This window comes from Eumetopias jubatus, unplaced genomic scaffold (genome assembly GCF_037043125.1).
Source record: "Eumetopias jubatus isolate StellerSeaLion01/CBP00866 unplaced genomic scaffold, mEumJub1_p1.0 scaffold_6, whole genome shotgun sequence".
Lineage (NCBI taxonomy): Eukaryota > Metazoa > Chordata > Mammalia > Carnivora > Otariidae > Eumetopias > Eumetopias jubatus.
In genome coordinates this window covers 79,639,447-79,655,869 of record NW_028274812.1, presented here as the reverse complement: position 1 = coordinate 79,655,869, position 16,423 = coordinate 79,639,447, and the positions used below count along the sequence as shown (strand labels likewise).

The window sequence follows — 16,423 nt, the reverse complement described above, 5'->3', positions numbered from 1 at the left end:
TCCATGTACAAGACAATATTATGTGTATTTTTTACTTTAAGCTGTCATATGTGTTTTAAAGAAATTAAAGGGAAAATATAATTTATCCAGATAGTTACTCTTTTTGATGCCCTTCATTTCTTCCTAATATTCAAATTTCCCACTAGTATCATTTCCACTAAGCATGAAAAAAAATTATTTCAACATTTCTTATACTATGGCTTGACTGGTTACATTTTGTTAATTTTGCTTTTTATCTGAAAATATTTTAGCTTTTTTCTTGAATGATTTTTACTAGATATAAATTGCTGAGTGACATTTCTTTTTCAGCACTGTAAAGATATTAATCCAGTCTCTTCTACCTATCATAATTTCTGATGAGAAATCCAGTTATTTGAATTAAGTTTCCTAAATGTAAGGTGTCATTTTTCTCTGGCTACTCTTAAGTTTTTCTCTTTATCGTATATTTTCAGGAGTTTGGCTCTGATATGCCTAGGCATTTTTTTTTCATACTTACTATTTGGAGTTCAGCAAGATTCTGGAATGTGTACATTTACGTATTTCACCAAATTCAGGAAGTTTTCAGCTATTATTTCTTCAAATATTTTCTGCCTATTCTGTCCCATTTCTTCTTCTGGATTCCTACTATGCTTATGATAGACCTTTTTTTTTTATATTGTCACATATGTCCCTGAGATTCTCTTCAGTCCAAGGATTGCATAAATTCTGTTAACTTACATACTCATGTATTCATCATCTTTCTGCTCCTAAGCTCATCTGCCTTGAATTTTTTATTTCATATACTCTTGAATCCCTTTTTGGTTCTTTTCAATAGTTTTTCTCTCTCTACTGGTAATTTGTATCTTTTCAGTCAGTATGAGAATTAGGCATAGTTCTAATATCTGTTTTAAAATCTCTTTTTTTACAACCCATACTACAGAATCATGGTTGCTGCTGCTTCTGCCATAATTGAGGAAGCACAGAAATGGAACTTTCCCAAGCTGTCAGCCCAGAACTATAGCATTTCTGTCATCATCAGGCATCTCCTGAATCAGGAAGACTCTTCCACCATAGCTGTTCAAGAATCCTGCTGCATCTGCTACAAACTGTATCATTATTCACAAAGGATGACCTACAACCCACCCTTCACCCCAAATAATTCTATGTCTTACATAAGATTGACTGATTAGGAAAATTTAAATTATATCCAGAACCTTCTCTGAAAGAGAGTTTTAGAAACATAGTTTTAGCCTTTTTAGTACAGGAAGTTTGCTTGAAGAATACTTGAAAGGATACTCCAATCTATCTGCTATAGACTACCCCTCTCATTATTCAACATTATATTTTCCCTTTTTCAAACCTTCCCAAAATATCAATAGCAAAAACAGTGTACTTTGAAGACATAATATACCAATGCTCTATAGAAACAAAAATCTATAGAGCTTTTCTCAAAAGGAAGGATTCAAAGTCTCAAACATTTCATGTGATGTGATATGACTTTATGTGATGATGTGATAATCATGCCTATGCTAATTCCATCACAATTCTAGTTTGATATGTTGTAATGCATAGACTAAATTATAAAGTAAGCCACTGCCAAAATAACCTACCCATATACACACACATACACACACAGAAAAAATAACCCTTCATGGCCTTCAATTATAAGTGGTTATAAGTCCAATTTGTATTGACTTTCTTCATCCACTGCCAGTTACATTCTCTCTTTGTCAATTAGTTGTATTAACCCAGGGTTTCATCCCTAAAGGATGTGGCCTTTGGGTGGTCTTATCTCATGAGTTTGCAGTAGTATTCTATTTAGTTATTACTAGTTGGAGAGTAATACCAGGCCACTCCTGGCTTCCAAATACAATCTTCTCTGCTGCCATTGTGTTTTAAATTCCTGTTTTCCTCAATCAGAGATCAGTTGTTCCAGCCAACACAGGAACCCCCTTTTTGCCACTGGCAGAGTGGTAAAAGAACTCCATATAGAAATCTCAACTTCCGTGCTCGCTTCAGCAGCACATATACTAAAAAAGAAATCTCAACTTCCAGTTCATGAAATAATTGTTGGGTTCTTTGGTAGGATCCATTTTTACTTGTTTATTTAGACCTCTAAACCAGAATCCAGTGTCACAGGGTATGAAGAATACTTTACCAGTGAATCATTAGATGTAATATTGAGAGTTCCCAGTCTCTTTCATACCTTGGTTCCTGAATTCAAACATTCTGGCTATCAGAGAAAGAGCATCATATATTGGTCATTGGCTTAGAACATAATTTTCCTATAATTCAACCTTAAAAGGAGTGGTATTCTAGTTGGAATTAAATGCTCAAGCAGTGCTTCTTCTTTTATTTCCTGCTTGATCACAAATTTATATATATTACAGCTACTTGATGACAGAGTAATGCTGTGTATACCTGACTTTAGATAATACTGTTCAAATGAGCAGCTTTGGGCATATAATCACTTGGTGTCCCATGTTGAGACAGTCATTTAATCTCTAGTAGGGCCAAATAGTGTTTTTTAAATATGTGTGTGTGTTTATGTGTTTGTATGTGTGTATGTGTGTGTGTGTGTGTATATATATATATATAACTATATTAAATATATATTTAGTATATATTATACATATATTATAATAGTTATATAAAATGTATTTATATAGTTATATATACACAAATATACATTAATATTATAGTTATATATACATATAGAAATATTTATTAACTATATAATATATATATATAACTATATATGTATATATATATACACACACATATATATGTATACATATATATATGTATATGTCAAAACAAATGTTTGACTTTCTCCCCAAACCAAGGGTTCTCCTTTTTGATTTTCTTATTAGGCTCAACCACAGGCTTCATACAGTTACTGATTAGCTCCAAGAACATTGGATATTATTGATCATAAGGTCCACGTGGCAGAGTTGCTTCTTCCTCAACTTAGACTTCCTAGAGCTCTTTATACTACTCTGGGCTCTTCTCAAAGTTTATAGACATGATTTACTCAATATGTGCATCCAAGTGGTAAACTGAGATGAATCTATGTTGCTTCAGCTATCCATAAATGCCCACCAAGTATTATATGTTTTTATTACTGATAGGAAATACATACTAAAGCAACTTGTGTTTCACTTTGGAAGGGGTATTCCAACATGCGTCAGACCCAGAAATGTTCCAAGTGTATTAGGTACCCGAATCCTGGGGTTTACTTTCTTCTACTCTATGTACTTTACCAGGGCCTTTAAAACCATTGCCATATAAGCATGATATCAATACAGTACACCAGCATGATGTCCTGTGGAATGTTTTGATGATCCAAGTCCTATGAACTAAATAATGACACAGAACCAGCAAATTGACATGGTCTTAAATAGGACGGAAAAAGTATAATGATGACTCCTAGGTGAATGCAAACTGCTTTTTATCCTTATTGGGATAGTAAAAAAAAAAAAAAAAAAATCCCCAGATTAAGACCTAACAAATATCAGAAACCAGGAAAGGAACTACAACTGGAATAGTATCATTGTGAATTAGAAACACCCCTGATGAAGTTTGCGCTTATTCACTGCCATTCTCCAAGAGCTTTCTGTCTTCTACACAGGTCAAATAGGCAAAGGTGCTGGGCATGTGGTAGGAATTTCCACCTCTGCATATTTCAAGACTGAAATGTCAGCACTGGGCTCTGTGAATCCTCCCGGGGAATATGTAGATGTAGATCAAAGCACATTTGGTTTGGGTGAGTTTACAGGTATTTTAGGAGGCTGAGTTTATAGGAATGACTTCTTAAACCACTGGGCCGTCAAGGTAGCATCCTACTCCTGTCAGGGTTAGGAACTTGCAAAAGTAGGGAACCTCTAAAGCAGCTACAGGATAAAGGAACTCTGCCACAGTCTACACCAACAGAACGCATGCTGTGTACCCTGCTTCTCTTCTTCCATAATGCACTTCTAAATCAAGGTCTCAGTTCTGATTAGCAGAACTCAAATAATATCCAAAATCCAAACTGCACAGGAATCTGGGGAAAATGTTTCTAGGTTCCAGTCCCTGCAATACAGGAAGATGTGCTAGAGTAGAAAAAGATGGCGTGTTGTTTTCAACCATGTTTTTACCACGATAGACTATCCTATAACTTTGTAAGCCTTGGCTTTCATGCCAGCCTCTTTCAAAAGTTCCACTGTATTTACAAAAAGGCAAGTGTCAATTAAAATGTAAGGAAGAATAGAAGCCATTTTTATAAAAGTGTTCACAGAATTTAAATTACTTTAACAGTTATATACTTAGTCTTTGTTCTCTTATAAACTTCAGTCATATTAGGGAGACTGTAACAATTCCTATCTAGGTTATGGAAAAGGTCTTTATGATGAACTTTTCTTCTGAGCACTGTTCTCTAATACTAGATGTATTAACATCTATGCATTAACTCTAGAAAAACAGATTTTATTTCTAGTATTTAACTTTTCAGTGTTCAATAAATTAAACTTCTGTAACCTTTAAGCTTTTTTATTATCAACCTACGTTATATTAACATGTAACACTTAGCATTTACTGGGTGCCTGGCACTATGGTAACAATTTTTACTATCTAACTTCATATGCACAGCAACTGAAGTGGGTGCCATCACAATCATTATTTTGCAGATGTGGAAGCTCAGACCTAAAAAGTGAAGTAACTTGCTAGTGCAAGTTAATAAGCAGTGGAGCTAAGATTTGACTCAGGCAGTGTTAGATTCCAGAGTCCACAAACCTAACCCTGTGACTACCCTCATAATTTTATTCTCACTCTCTGAAGTACCTTTTGTTTCACTGTGCATTTTTTCTTTATCTCATAAAGACTTACATATTAAGAAAGGAGGTGAACAACAAGAACATCAGTGAAATACCCAACAGAATTTTTTTAGAGCTCAGATAAGGTACAAACAAAAATGTAAACAATCTGCAAAAAAATGGCACTGGAGAATTACAGAGGGTGTGAGTGTTAGAATTACAGAGAGTGTGAGTCTTAGCCAGTTACATTATTGAGAAACAACAATGATAAATAACTATAATTTCCTATGGTAATAAATTGATGTGGTTTTAGGACTGAGTTGACAAGTTGACTTAGAAAACTATTATTAGAACTAGTTATGCGTATCCAGATTTATAATAGAAATTTCTTTTGAACTCTATAATCTTAACTATTTCATTGTCATTGATTAACTTTTAAAGTATATTATTAAAATATCAATTTGAGAAATACCTATGTTAAGTCTTTATCTTAAAGGACACAGGTGACGTTTCGTACTTTCATGTGGCATTATTTAGCATTGTCATTTAGACATTTTATATATAAAAGCAATGTCTCCACAATATGATTTTAATCTATAGAACATGACAAGGTGGGTACTATTTCTTTGTTTCGAGATACTTCTGAAGCCTCCTTTCTCCAAAATATATTAAGGGACATGTTTAATGAAGTTCCAACTTTGAGTTATACACACCTTAATGTGATTAATAATCAAATGGCCTTTTTCCTAATAATTATATGGGATATAGTTTATTGTCTACCATTGTCCTTTTACATTTATTTAGTGGTGAGTACTTTTTGCTGCCTCTAGATGAAAATTTAGAATCCTGCATTTTTTTCTCCTCTCTCTCAAGTGCCCCTCTTTTGACTTATAGAGAACAAAGAAGTCCTTCCCACCTGTCTCCACGTGTGGAGGTGGGATTCATAGTGCTCCAATATCTATCCCAAAAGACATCTTCAAACTCCGTTCTTTCACCTTTTATATATATCTGTATACCTATACTTATATCTAGTGGGTAAGGGCTTATCTTTATTCAGTCTATCTAAGGTCTGTCATCGAAGTACATTTATTTTGATACTTCAACTAAAACTTCCATTTCAGCACTTTGTCATACATTTCAAAATATTAACTGCTGTACAAAATTTTATTACTTATATAGTTACAATTTGTCTACTTCATAATTTTGCTTACGAATGATCCAGAATTATGCTGACACCTTTTGTACTCCTAACAGTATGGATTTAGTAATAAAGTCTTAGAAATTGCCCACTAAATATATTTTGAACTGACTTGATAGAAAATGGAAACCTATTCATTTTTATCTTTAGTTTCAGGTGCAGCATTACGTTTCTCAGAGTCTGGTAACCCTGGGAAGTTGCAGCTTGTTGAGAAAATCTATAATATCTCTGCTTTTATCAGAAATAAACAGCTTCACTGATGTTCTGGGTACCATCGATCAGGTACATATAGCGTGAAACTGTAACTCTTATTTATAGTTAATACAGCTATAGACTTTTCTTTCTTTTTGTCCTCTCTCCACTTCTTGACAGGTTGATATTTTAGGTATTACCTTTTTCCCCCTAGAGTATGTGAATACTCTTACTGTCTACTAAAATTTTAAAGATACTTTCAGAAAATAGTTTTCAAAATAATACCATCTTATCATCCTTACATGTATATTTATGCCAAAGGTGCCAGTGGTGACAAGGAATGCTTAGATGAATGGCCTTAAATCTCTCTAACTGGGCAGCGTATTCCTAAAGCAAAACGGTGAGAGAAAAGTGAATGGGAGAGGATGCTAAATGTAAAAAAAAAAAAAAAAAAACAAAAAACCTCTCACCAGTGGTTTTCATTTCTAATTGCTCATGAGAATCATCTGGTTAACTTCTAAATATCCCATTGTGAAGCCATATGCTAGTTCAATTAAATGGAGGTCTCTGGGCTTAAGATGCAGGTATTGGTATTCTTAAAGCTCTTCGGGTATCCCAATGTGCAGCCAAGGTTGAAAATTCATGCTCTAGGCCCTCTCCTCTGTGCAAATTCTTACATCAATGCTGATAAACGTGTCTAAGGAACTGAAGTCATTAACATATTTTAATGTTGACCCTGGTATATCATGTGTTCACTTTGTCAACCCCTGTAATATTATTACTGTCTCTGTGGTAGAATTAAGCACAATTAAAGGAAATCAGAGACAGGAAGATATGTTTTAGTAAAGAAGAACAAATTTAATTAGAAAAAATATGTATATAATTTTAAATATTGTTTAACTATTACTTATATCTAAGTTGCCTACATTTGACAATATATTCCAAAAATATGTATAATCTAATTGAATTCACTGAATGACATGATAAATCATCTAGGCAGCAATTTTTCAAGGGACTACTAAATGGTAAACTCTCTTAAGTGCTCTGTGAGATTTTTTTAAAGTAATTGTTACTGATGTTGAGGAGCTAAAAATTCATTTGGGAAACAGTGAAGTGCTAAAATACTTGGTGTTTGTAGGAGCTCCAACATCAAGAAGTGATCAAGGTAGGTTGCAGGTCCCTGAAAGGACTTCATGGATGAGAAACAACTTGAAAAATGTATTTGAAAAACAGAAGATAACAGAATATAGAGGCATTGAGTGTAATTTTTAAAAATGTGTGCCCGGGGTCACCTGGATAGCTCAGTCGGTTAAGCATGCAACTCCTGGTGTCAGCTCAGGTCATGATCTCATGGGTCATGAGATGAAATCTCCATGAAGTAGTTGTACTTTTTACCTAGTATATAGATAAAGAAATCAAACCTTAGAGTGATTCAGCAACTTGACCAAAATTGCAGAAAGAACACATTTTAAAGCCATAATTCAAACAGAGGTATTTTGATTGTAAATTCACTTGAGAATAAGAATAAGAACACAACAGTAACTACTTTTTGGCAGGTGATAATGCATTAATATGCTTTACATGAATTTTCCCAATCGAGATGTTAGTATAGTTGTTTAAAGACAAAGTAATGGAAACTATTACTTGGCATTCTTATAGTAGACAACAACATTCACTCCAGCCATTTTAAGCAGAAAGGATGCATAAGTAGCTATGGATTGTTGAGAGGGCTCAGGCTGTACTTTCACGAACGACTCGCATAATCATACAGCAGAATTTGGCTACCAGAGGATTTGCTGCCTTTATCATCATGACTGGGAAGCTGCCTGCTGAATCACCAGTTCCAGAAAGCAGTCCTGCCACAATGTACAACAGACAAAGGTGTGCCCTGTGCTGTACCTGTCTCACTATGTGATTCAGTTTGAACTACAAAGTTTGTGTGAGTGCATTTGTTTCTAAACCAACTTTCTATTCATAACCCTATCAGCAAGAGTATAGGTAATATAGTTTAACAAAAGCAGAGGAACGGGATCAAGATGGCAGGATAGGAAGATCCTGAGTTTACCTCCTCCCGTGGACACGCCAAGACTACAACTACACGTAGAGCATCTCTCTCTGAGAAGAACATGAAGACTATCAAAACAACTTTAATGCAGCTAAAGATATAAAGAAAAAGCCACATCAAAAGGGGTATTTTGGTTGGGACCTAAAACCTCCAGCATGGCAACCCACAAGTGAAAGAGATATCAAAGGTGTGGAGGTCTTTCCTGAAGAGTGAGAGGTTCAAGCCCACATTGACCACCTCCTCCCTTCAAGGATATGCACCAGGAAGGTAAGCCCCCATAATATCTGGCTTTGGAAATCAGAAGGGCTTAACTCTAGGATCTTTGAAAATCAGTAGGGCTTAGCTTCAGGAGAGCAAGAGAGCTATAGGAAACTGACATTGTTCTTCATGGCCTGAGCACAGTTTCACTCACTGTGGGACCCAGCATAGAGGCAGCAGTTTGAAAAGCACCTGGGCCATACATGAAGGAGATTTACTGACTACTTTTAGGGCAAGTGCTGGAGGGGCAGGGATCTATAGGAACTTTCTCTGGGAGCAAAAGTGCTGGCAGACACCATTTTTCTTATCCTCCTTCAGCCTAGTTAGCCCATGCTAGTTCTGAACACTCTCGATCTACCTTGACAGCACTGGGTGATCCACTCAGGTGTTCTGTGGCTGCCCTGTTCAAACCCACCTACGCTGCCAGGTGCCCTTCCAAAGTGGCTCCCACCCTGCCATACATGGTGGGCAGCCTTGGCTAGGTCCAGGACTCCTCCAAAGCAACTTCTGCCCCAGAGACAGAAGAGCCCTACCCAGCAGCACATCCACAACAGTTGCCACCAGGCCTCCCAGCCAACCACACCAGGGACTAAACCCACCCACCAGCATACCCACAGCAGCTGCAGCTAGTACTCTCAGCCAACAACTGGGGGCTGCACACAGTCTACACAAGGGACAACCTTGGAGTGCCTGGGTCTGATGAGCGGGAGGTATTGCATTCCTGTGTCCCACAAAATGCCTTCAATATCAGCCCACTACCTTTAAAACGATGAAATGTAGCTGACCTACCTAAAACACAGAAACAAGTGTAGAGAGTCAGGCAAAATGAGGAAACAGAAGAATATGTTCCAAATGAAAGAGCAAGATAAAATCTCAGCAAAAGAACTAAGTAAAATGGAGATAAGCAATCTACATGATAAAGAGTTCAAAGTAATGGTCATAAAGGTACTCGCTGAACTCAGGAGAAGAATGGATAAACACAGTGAGAGCTTCAAAAAAGAGATAATATAAAAAGGAACCAATCAGAGTTGAAAAAATGCAATAACTGAAATGAAAAATGCACTAGAGGGAATCAACAGCAGATTAGATGATGCAAAAGAATGGATGAACAATCTGAAAGACAGGGTAGTGGAAGTCATCCAAACTGAACAACAGTTCAACAACAACAACAAAATGAAAAGAGCATTTTAAATGGGGATAGGTTAAGGGACTTCTGGAACATCATCAAATGTATAACACTCACATTATAGGGATTTCAGAAGAAAAGAGAAAGAAGGGGCCAGAAAAATTATTTGAAGAAGTAATAGCTGAAAACTTCCCAAACCTGTGGAAGGAAACAGATAATCAGATCCAGGAATCATAGAGAGCCCCAATAAAGTTGAAGTCAAAGAGGTCTACACTAAGACATTAATAATTAAAATGTCAAAAATTAAAGATAAAATATTAAATGTAGCAAGAGAAAAGCAACTAGTTACATACAAGGAAATACCGTAAGAATGTCAGCTGATTTTTCAGGAGAAATTTTGCAGACCAGATGAGAGTGGCATGATATATTCAAAGTGCTGAAAGGAAATACACTACAACCAAGAATACTCTACCCAGCAAGGCTATCATTCAGAATTGAAGGAAACAATAGTTTCTCAAACAAAAGTTAAAGGAGTTCATTTTCAGTAAACCAACCTTATAATAAATGTTAAAGGGACTTCTTTAAGTGGAAAAGAGGCCATAAGAACGAAGAAAATTATGAAATAAAAAATTCACTGCTAAAAGCAAACATACGGTAAAGGTAGTAAACCAATCACTTACAAAGCTAGTATGAATGTTAAAAGATAGGTATATCTATAATAATTAGTTAAGGGATACACAAAATAAAAAGATGTAAAATATCATGTCAAATGTATAAAATATGGGGAGGGAGTAAAAAATGTAGTGCTTTTACAATGTGTTCAAAGTTAAGTTACCATAAACTGCAGAATACTTAGGATGTTCTATATGAACCTTATGGTAACTGCAAACCAAAAACCTGTAATAGATACACAAAAAAATAAAGAGAAAGTAATCCCAACATAACACTAAAAAATAATCATCAAATCACAAGAGAACAAGAAAAGAAACAGAAAACTACAAAAACAACCAGAAAACAAGAGAATGGCAAAAAGTTTATACCTATTAATAATTACTTTAAGTGTAAATGAACTACATGCTCCAATGAAAAGACATAAGGTGACTGAATGGATAAAGAAAAAAAAAAGACCCATCTATATGCTTCCTAAAAAAGACTAACCTCGGAGACAAAGACACATATAGACTGAAAGTGTAGGAACGGAAAAGATATTCCATGCAAATGGACATTAAAAAAAATCTGTGGCAGGAAATGACGACAGAGGAGTTGGGGACCCTATTTCAACTGGTCCCCAGAATTGAGCTGGTTATCTACCAGACCACTCTGAACACCCACGAAATCAGCCTGAGATGTAAGAAGATATATCTGGATCTCTACAAACAGAATATCGCGGACGGTTGGTTTCCAGGTATGAAGCGGGGAGCTGTGATTCTTCGGGCAGATAGCAGAAGATAAACGGAAGGGGGCGGGAGCTGCCATAAGCGCTTGAGCCGGGAAGGTGAAATAACACAAGAGCGCAAAAGCTGGGGACCAGGCACAGACTTGAAGACCGGTAGCAGTGGGGAAAGCACTTTAGGGAAGCCCCCGCACTGAAACCTGAAGCTGCGGGGGCGCCTGCATGAACCAGGGGCGGCTGGCAGTTTTAGAAGCACAAAGGGCAGAAGCATGCCTAGACCTGGAAACAAGGGCTGGGAGTGCTGCTGAGGGGCACACAACCCAGGATGCTGTGGTTTTAGCAGCACAGACAGAAACGGAGACTGTGTGGCCTAGAGAGCTCACTGAAGAACAGACTGAGATCTCTCTGTTCTGAAGCAGAGGTTTGGAAACGGTCTCTTCTGCTCTGACTCTTGGAAGAGATGTGGAAAGCCTCCAGAGAACAAAAGCCCCCAAAAAACAGTTTTCACTGAGCCCACCCCCCACCCCCATACAGGGGGCAGGGAAACTGCCCAAACAGGGTGGCCTCAGTAACAGTGCGGCAGGCCCCTCCCCCAGAAGGCAGACTGGAAGAACAAGAGGCCGACAACCCTAAGGTCCTTATAAAACAGGTGCCTTTTGCTATAAAACAGGTTGTGGTCAACAATATGGACTCTGTACATTCCCTAAACCACCCCTCAACAGAATGACTAAGAGGAGGAACCCCAAAAAGAGGAAAGACTCAGAGACTGTGACTTCTGCCACAGATTTACAAATATAGATATAGATACAAGCAAGATGTTGGAAACAGACTTCACGGTAACAGTTATGAAGACAATAGCTAGAATGGAGAAAACAATTAATGGCAACATAGAGTCTCTAAGGGCAGAAATGAGAGCTGATCTGGTAGAACTTAAAAATGCTATCAATGAGATCCAATCTAATCTAGATACTTTAACAGACAGGGTAAATGAGGAAGAAGAACGAATTAGTGATCTAGAAAAGAAGGAACAGGAGGAAGCCTAGAAGAAACAGCTTAAAATCCATGAAAACAGAATTAGAGAAATAAGTGCCACCATGAAACGGTCCAATGTCAGAATTACTGGGATCCCTGAGAGGGTGGAGAGAGAGAGAGAGGGGACTAGAAGATATATTTGAGCAAATTGTAGCTGAGAACTTCTGGGGAATGAAACAAGCATTCATATCCTAGAGGCAGAGAGGACCCCTCCCAAGATCAAGGAGAACAGACCAACGCCCCAGCATGTATAGTAAAACTTGCAAATCTTAGAACCAAGGAAACCATCTTAAGGGCAGTTAGGAGGAAGAGATTCCTTATGTACAGAGGGAGGAACATCAGAATAATGTCAGAGTTATCCACAGAGACCTGGCAAGCCAGAAAGGGCTGGCAAGACATATTCAGGGTATTAAATGCAGCCAAGAATACTTTACATGGCAAGGCTGTCGTTCATAATGGATGGAGAGATGCAGAGCTTCCAGGACTGGCATAAACTGAAAGAATATGTGAGCACTAAGCTGGTCCTGCAAGAAATATTAAGGGGGGTTCTATAAAAAGCGAAAGACCCCAAGAGTGATATAGAACAGAAATTTACAGAGACAATCTGTAGAAACAAGGACTGCACAGGCAACATGATGACAATAAAATCATCTTTCAGTAAATACTCTCATCATGAACGGCCTAAATGCTCCCATAAAACAGCACAGGGTTGCAGATTGGATAAAAAGACAGGACCCATCCATATGCTGTCTATAAAAGACTCATTTTGAACCTAAAGATACATCCAAACTGAAAGTGAAGGGATGGAGATCCATCTTTCATGCCAACAGACCTCAAAAGAAAGCTGGGGTAGCAACTCTCATTTCAGACAAATTAGATTTTAAGCTAAAGACTGTAGTTAGAGACACAGAAGGACATTATATCATTTTTAAAGGGTCTATCCAACAAAAGATCTAACAGTTGTAAATATCTACACACCCAACATGGGAGCAGCCATCTACATAAGCCAACTGTTAACCAAAATAAAGAGTCATATTGATAACAATACGTTAATTGTAGGAGACTTCAATATTCTACTCTCAGCAATAGATAGATATTCTAACCAGAAAATCAACAAGGAAACCAGAGCTTTGAATGACACAGTGGATCAGATGGACCTCATAGATATATACAGAACATTCCACCCTAAAACAACAGAACACTCATTCTTCTCAAGTGCCCATGGAACTTTCTCCAGAATAGACCACATACTGGATCACAAATCAGGTCTCAACCAATACCAAAAGACTGAGATTATTCCCTGCATATTCTCAGACCATAATGCTTTAAAACTGGAACTCAATCACAAGAAAAAATTTGGCAGAAATTCAAACACTTGGAGGCTAAAGACCACTGTGCTCAAGAATGTTTAGGTCAACCAGGAAATCAAAGAAGAACTTAAACAATTCATGGAAACCAATGAGAATGAAAACACATCGGTCCAAAACCTATGGGATACTGCAAAGGCATTCCTAAGGGGGAAATACATAGCCATCCAAGCCTCACTCAAAAAAGATAGAAAAATCCCGAATTCACCAACTAACTTTACACCTTAAAGAACTAGAGAAAAAACAACAAACGATGCCTAAGCCACGCATTAGAAGAGAAATAGTTAAGATTAGAACAGAGATCAATGAATTAGAAACCAGAAACAGTAGATCAAATCAACGAAACTAGAAGCTCGTTCTTTGAAAGAATTAATAAGATTGATAAACCACTGGCCAGACTTATCCAAAAGAAAAAAAAGACCCAAATTAATAAAATTATGAATGAGAGGGGAGAGATCACGACTTACACCAAGGAAATAGAAACAATTATTAGAAATTATTAACAATGATATGCCAATAAATTAAGCAACCTGGAAGAAATAGATGCCTTCCTAGAAATCTATAAACTACTAAGACTGAAACAGGAAGAAATTAACAACCTGAATAGACCAATAACCAGTAACGAGATTGAAGCAGTGATCAAAAACCTCCTAAAAAACAAGAGTTCAGGGCCTGATGGATTCCCTGGGGAATTCTACCAAACATTCAAAGAAGAAATAATACCTATTCTCTTGAAGCTGTTTCAAAAAATAGAAACAGAAGGAAAGCTTCCAGACTCATTCTATGAGGCCAGCATTACCTTGATCCCCAAACCAGGCAAAGATGCCATCAAAAATGAGAATTTCAGACCACCATCCCTGATAAATATGGATGCCAAAATTCTCAACAAAATTCTAGCTCATAGGATCTAACAGTACATTAAAAGGATCATCCACCACGACCAAGTGGGATTTATCCCTGGGATGCAATGGTGGTTCAACATTTGCAAATCAATCATTGTGACAGAACACATTAGTAAGAGGAGAGAGAAGAACCATATGGCCCTCTCAGTTGATGCAGAAAAAGTATTTGACAAGATACAGCATCCTTTCCTGATTAAAACTCTTCAGAGTATAGGGATAGAGGGAACATTCCTCAATTTTATAAAATCCATCTATGAAAAACCCAAAGTGATTATCATTCTCAATGGGGAAAAGCTGAGAGCCTTTCCCTTAAGATCAGGAAAATGACAAGGATGCCTACTCTTGTCACTGTTGTTGAACATAGTACTAGAAGTTTTAGCAACAGCAATCAGACAACAAAAAGAAATAAAAGGTATTCAAATTGGCAAAGAAGAAGTCACACTCTCTCTCTTCGGACATGATACTTTATGTAGAAAACCCAAAAGACTCCACCCCCAAATTACTAGAACTCACACAGCAATTCAGTAATGTGGCAGGATACAAAATCAATGCACAGAAATCAGTTGCTTTCTTATACACTAACAATGTAACTGTAGAAAGAGAAATTAGAGAATCGATTCCATTTACAATAGCACCAAAAACCATAAGATACCTTAGAATAAACCTAACCAAAGAGGTAAAGGATCTATACTCTAGGAACTACAGAACACTCATGAAAGAAATTGAAGAAGACACAAAAAGATGGAAAAACATTCCATGCTCATGGATTGGAAGAATAAACTTTGTTAAAATGTCTATGCTGCCCAGAGCAATCTATACCTTTAACGCCATCCTGATCAAAATACAATGGCATTTTTCAAAGTGCTGGAACAAACAATCCTAAAATTTGTATGGAACCAGAAAAGACCCTGAATCGCCAAGCAAATGTTGAAAAAGAAAAAAAAAGTTGGGGGCATCATGTTGCCCGATTTCAAGCTATATTACAAAGCTGTGATCACCAAGACAGCCTGGTACTGGCAAAAAAAACCAAACACACAAACCAATGGAACAGAATAGAGAGCCCAGGTATGGACCCTCAACTCTACAGCCAAATAATCTTCGACAAAGCAGGAAAAAATATGCAATGGAAAAAAGACAGTCTCTTCAATAAATGGTGCTGGGAAATTTGGACAGCTACATACAGAAGAATGAAACTCGACCATTCTCTTACACCATACACAAATATAAACTCTAAGTGGATGAAAGACCTCAATGTGAGACAGGAATTCATCAAAATCCTAGAGGAGAACATAGGCAGTAACCTCTTCGACATCAGCCACAGCAACTTCTTTCAAGACACATCTCCAAAGGCAAGGGAAACAAAAGCGAAAATGAACCTTTGGGACTTCATTAAGATAAAAATCTTCTGCACAGCAAAGGAAACAGTCAGCAAAACAAAGAGGCAACCCACAGAATGGGAGAAGATATTTGCAAATGACACTACAGAGAAAGCGCCGATATCCAAGATCTATAAACAACTTCTCAAACTCAACACCCCCAAAAATGGTCAGAAGACATGAACAGACACTTCTCCAAAGAAAACAAACATCTAACAGACACATGAAAAAATGCTCATCATCATTAGCCATTAGGGAAATTCAAATCAAAACCACACTGAGATACGACCTTACACCAGTTAAAAATGGCAAAAATTGACAAGGCAAGAAACAACAAATGTAGGAGAGGTTGTGGAGAAAGGGGAACCCTCTTACACTGTCAGTGGGAATGCAAGTTGGTACAGCCACTTTGGAAAACAGTGTGGAGGTTCCTCAAAAAATTAAAAATAGAGCTACCCTATGACCCAGCAATTGCACTACTGGGTATTTACCCCAAAGATACAGATGTAGTGAAAAGAAGTGCCATATGTACCCCAATGTTCACAGCAGCAATGTTCACAATAGCCAAACTGTGGAAAGAGCCAAGATGCCCTTCAACAGATGAATGGCTAAAGAAGATGTGGTCCATATATACAATGGAATATTACTCAGCCATCAGAAAAGATGAATATGCAACTTTTGCGTCAACATGGATGGGACTGGAAGAGATTATGTTAAGTGAAATAAGTCAAGCAGAGAAAGT

At 37.2% G+C, this 16,423-nt stretch overlaps 1 protein-coding gene across 1 annotated transcript in view; it reads left to right on the top strand.

Annotated features, from left to right (window-relative positions):
• MEI4 (meiotic double-stranded break formation protein 4) overlaps nucleotides 1-16,423 on the top strand; it is a 196,850-nt gene that overhangs the window by 111,553 nt on the left and 68,874 nt on the right. Inside the window, exon 3 of the mRNA XM_028108085.2 lies at nucleotides 6,121-6,252. Within this exon, the coding sequence (XP_027963886.1) occupies nucleotides 6,121-6,252 (132 nt within the window). The remainder of the gene's footprint in view (nucleotides 1-6,120; nucleotides 6,253-16,423) is intronic.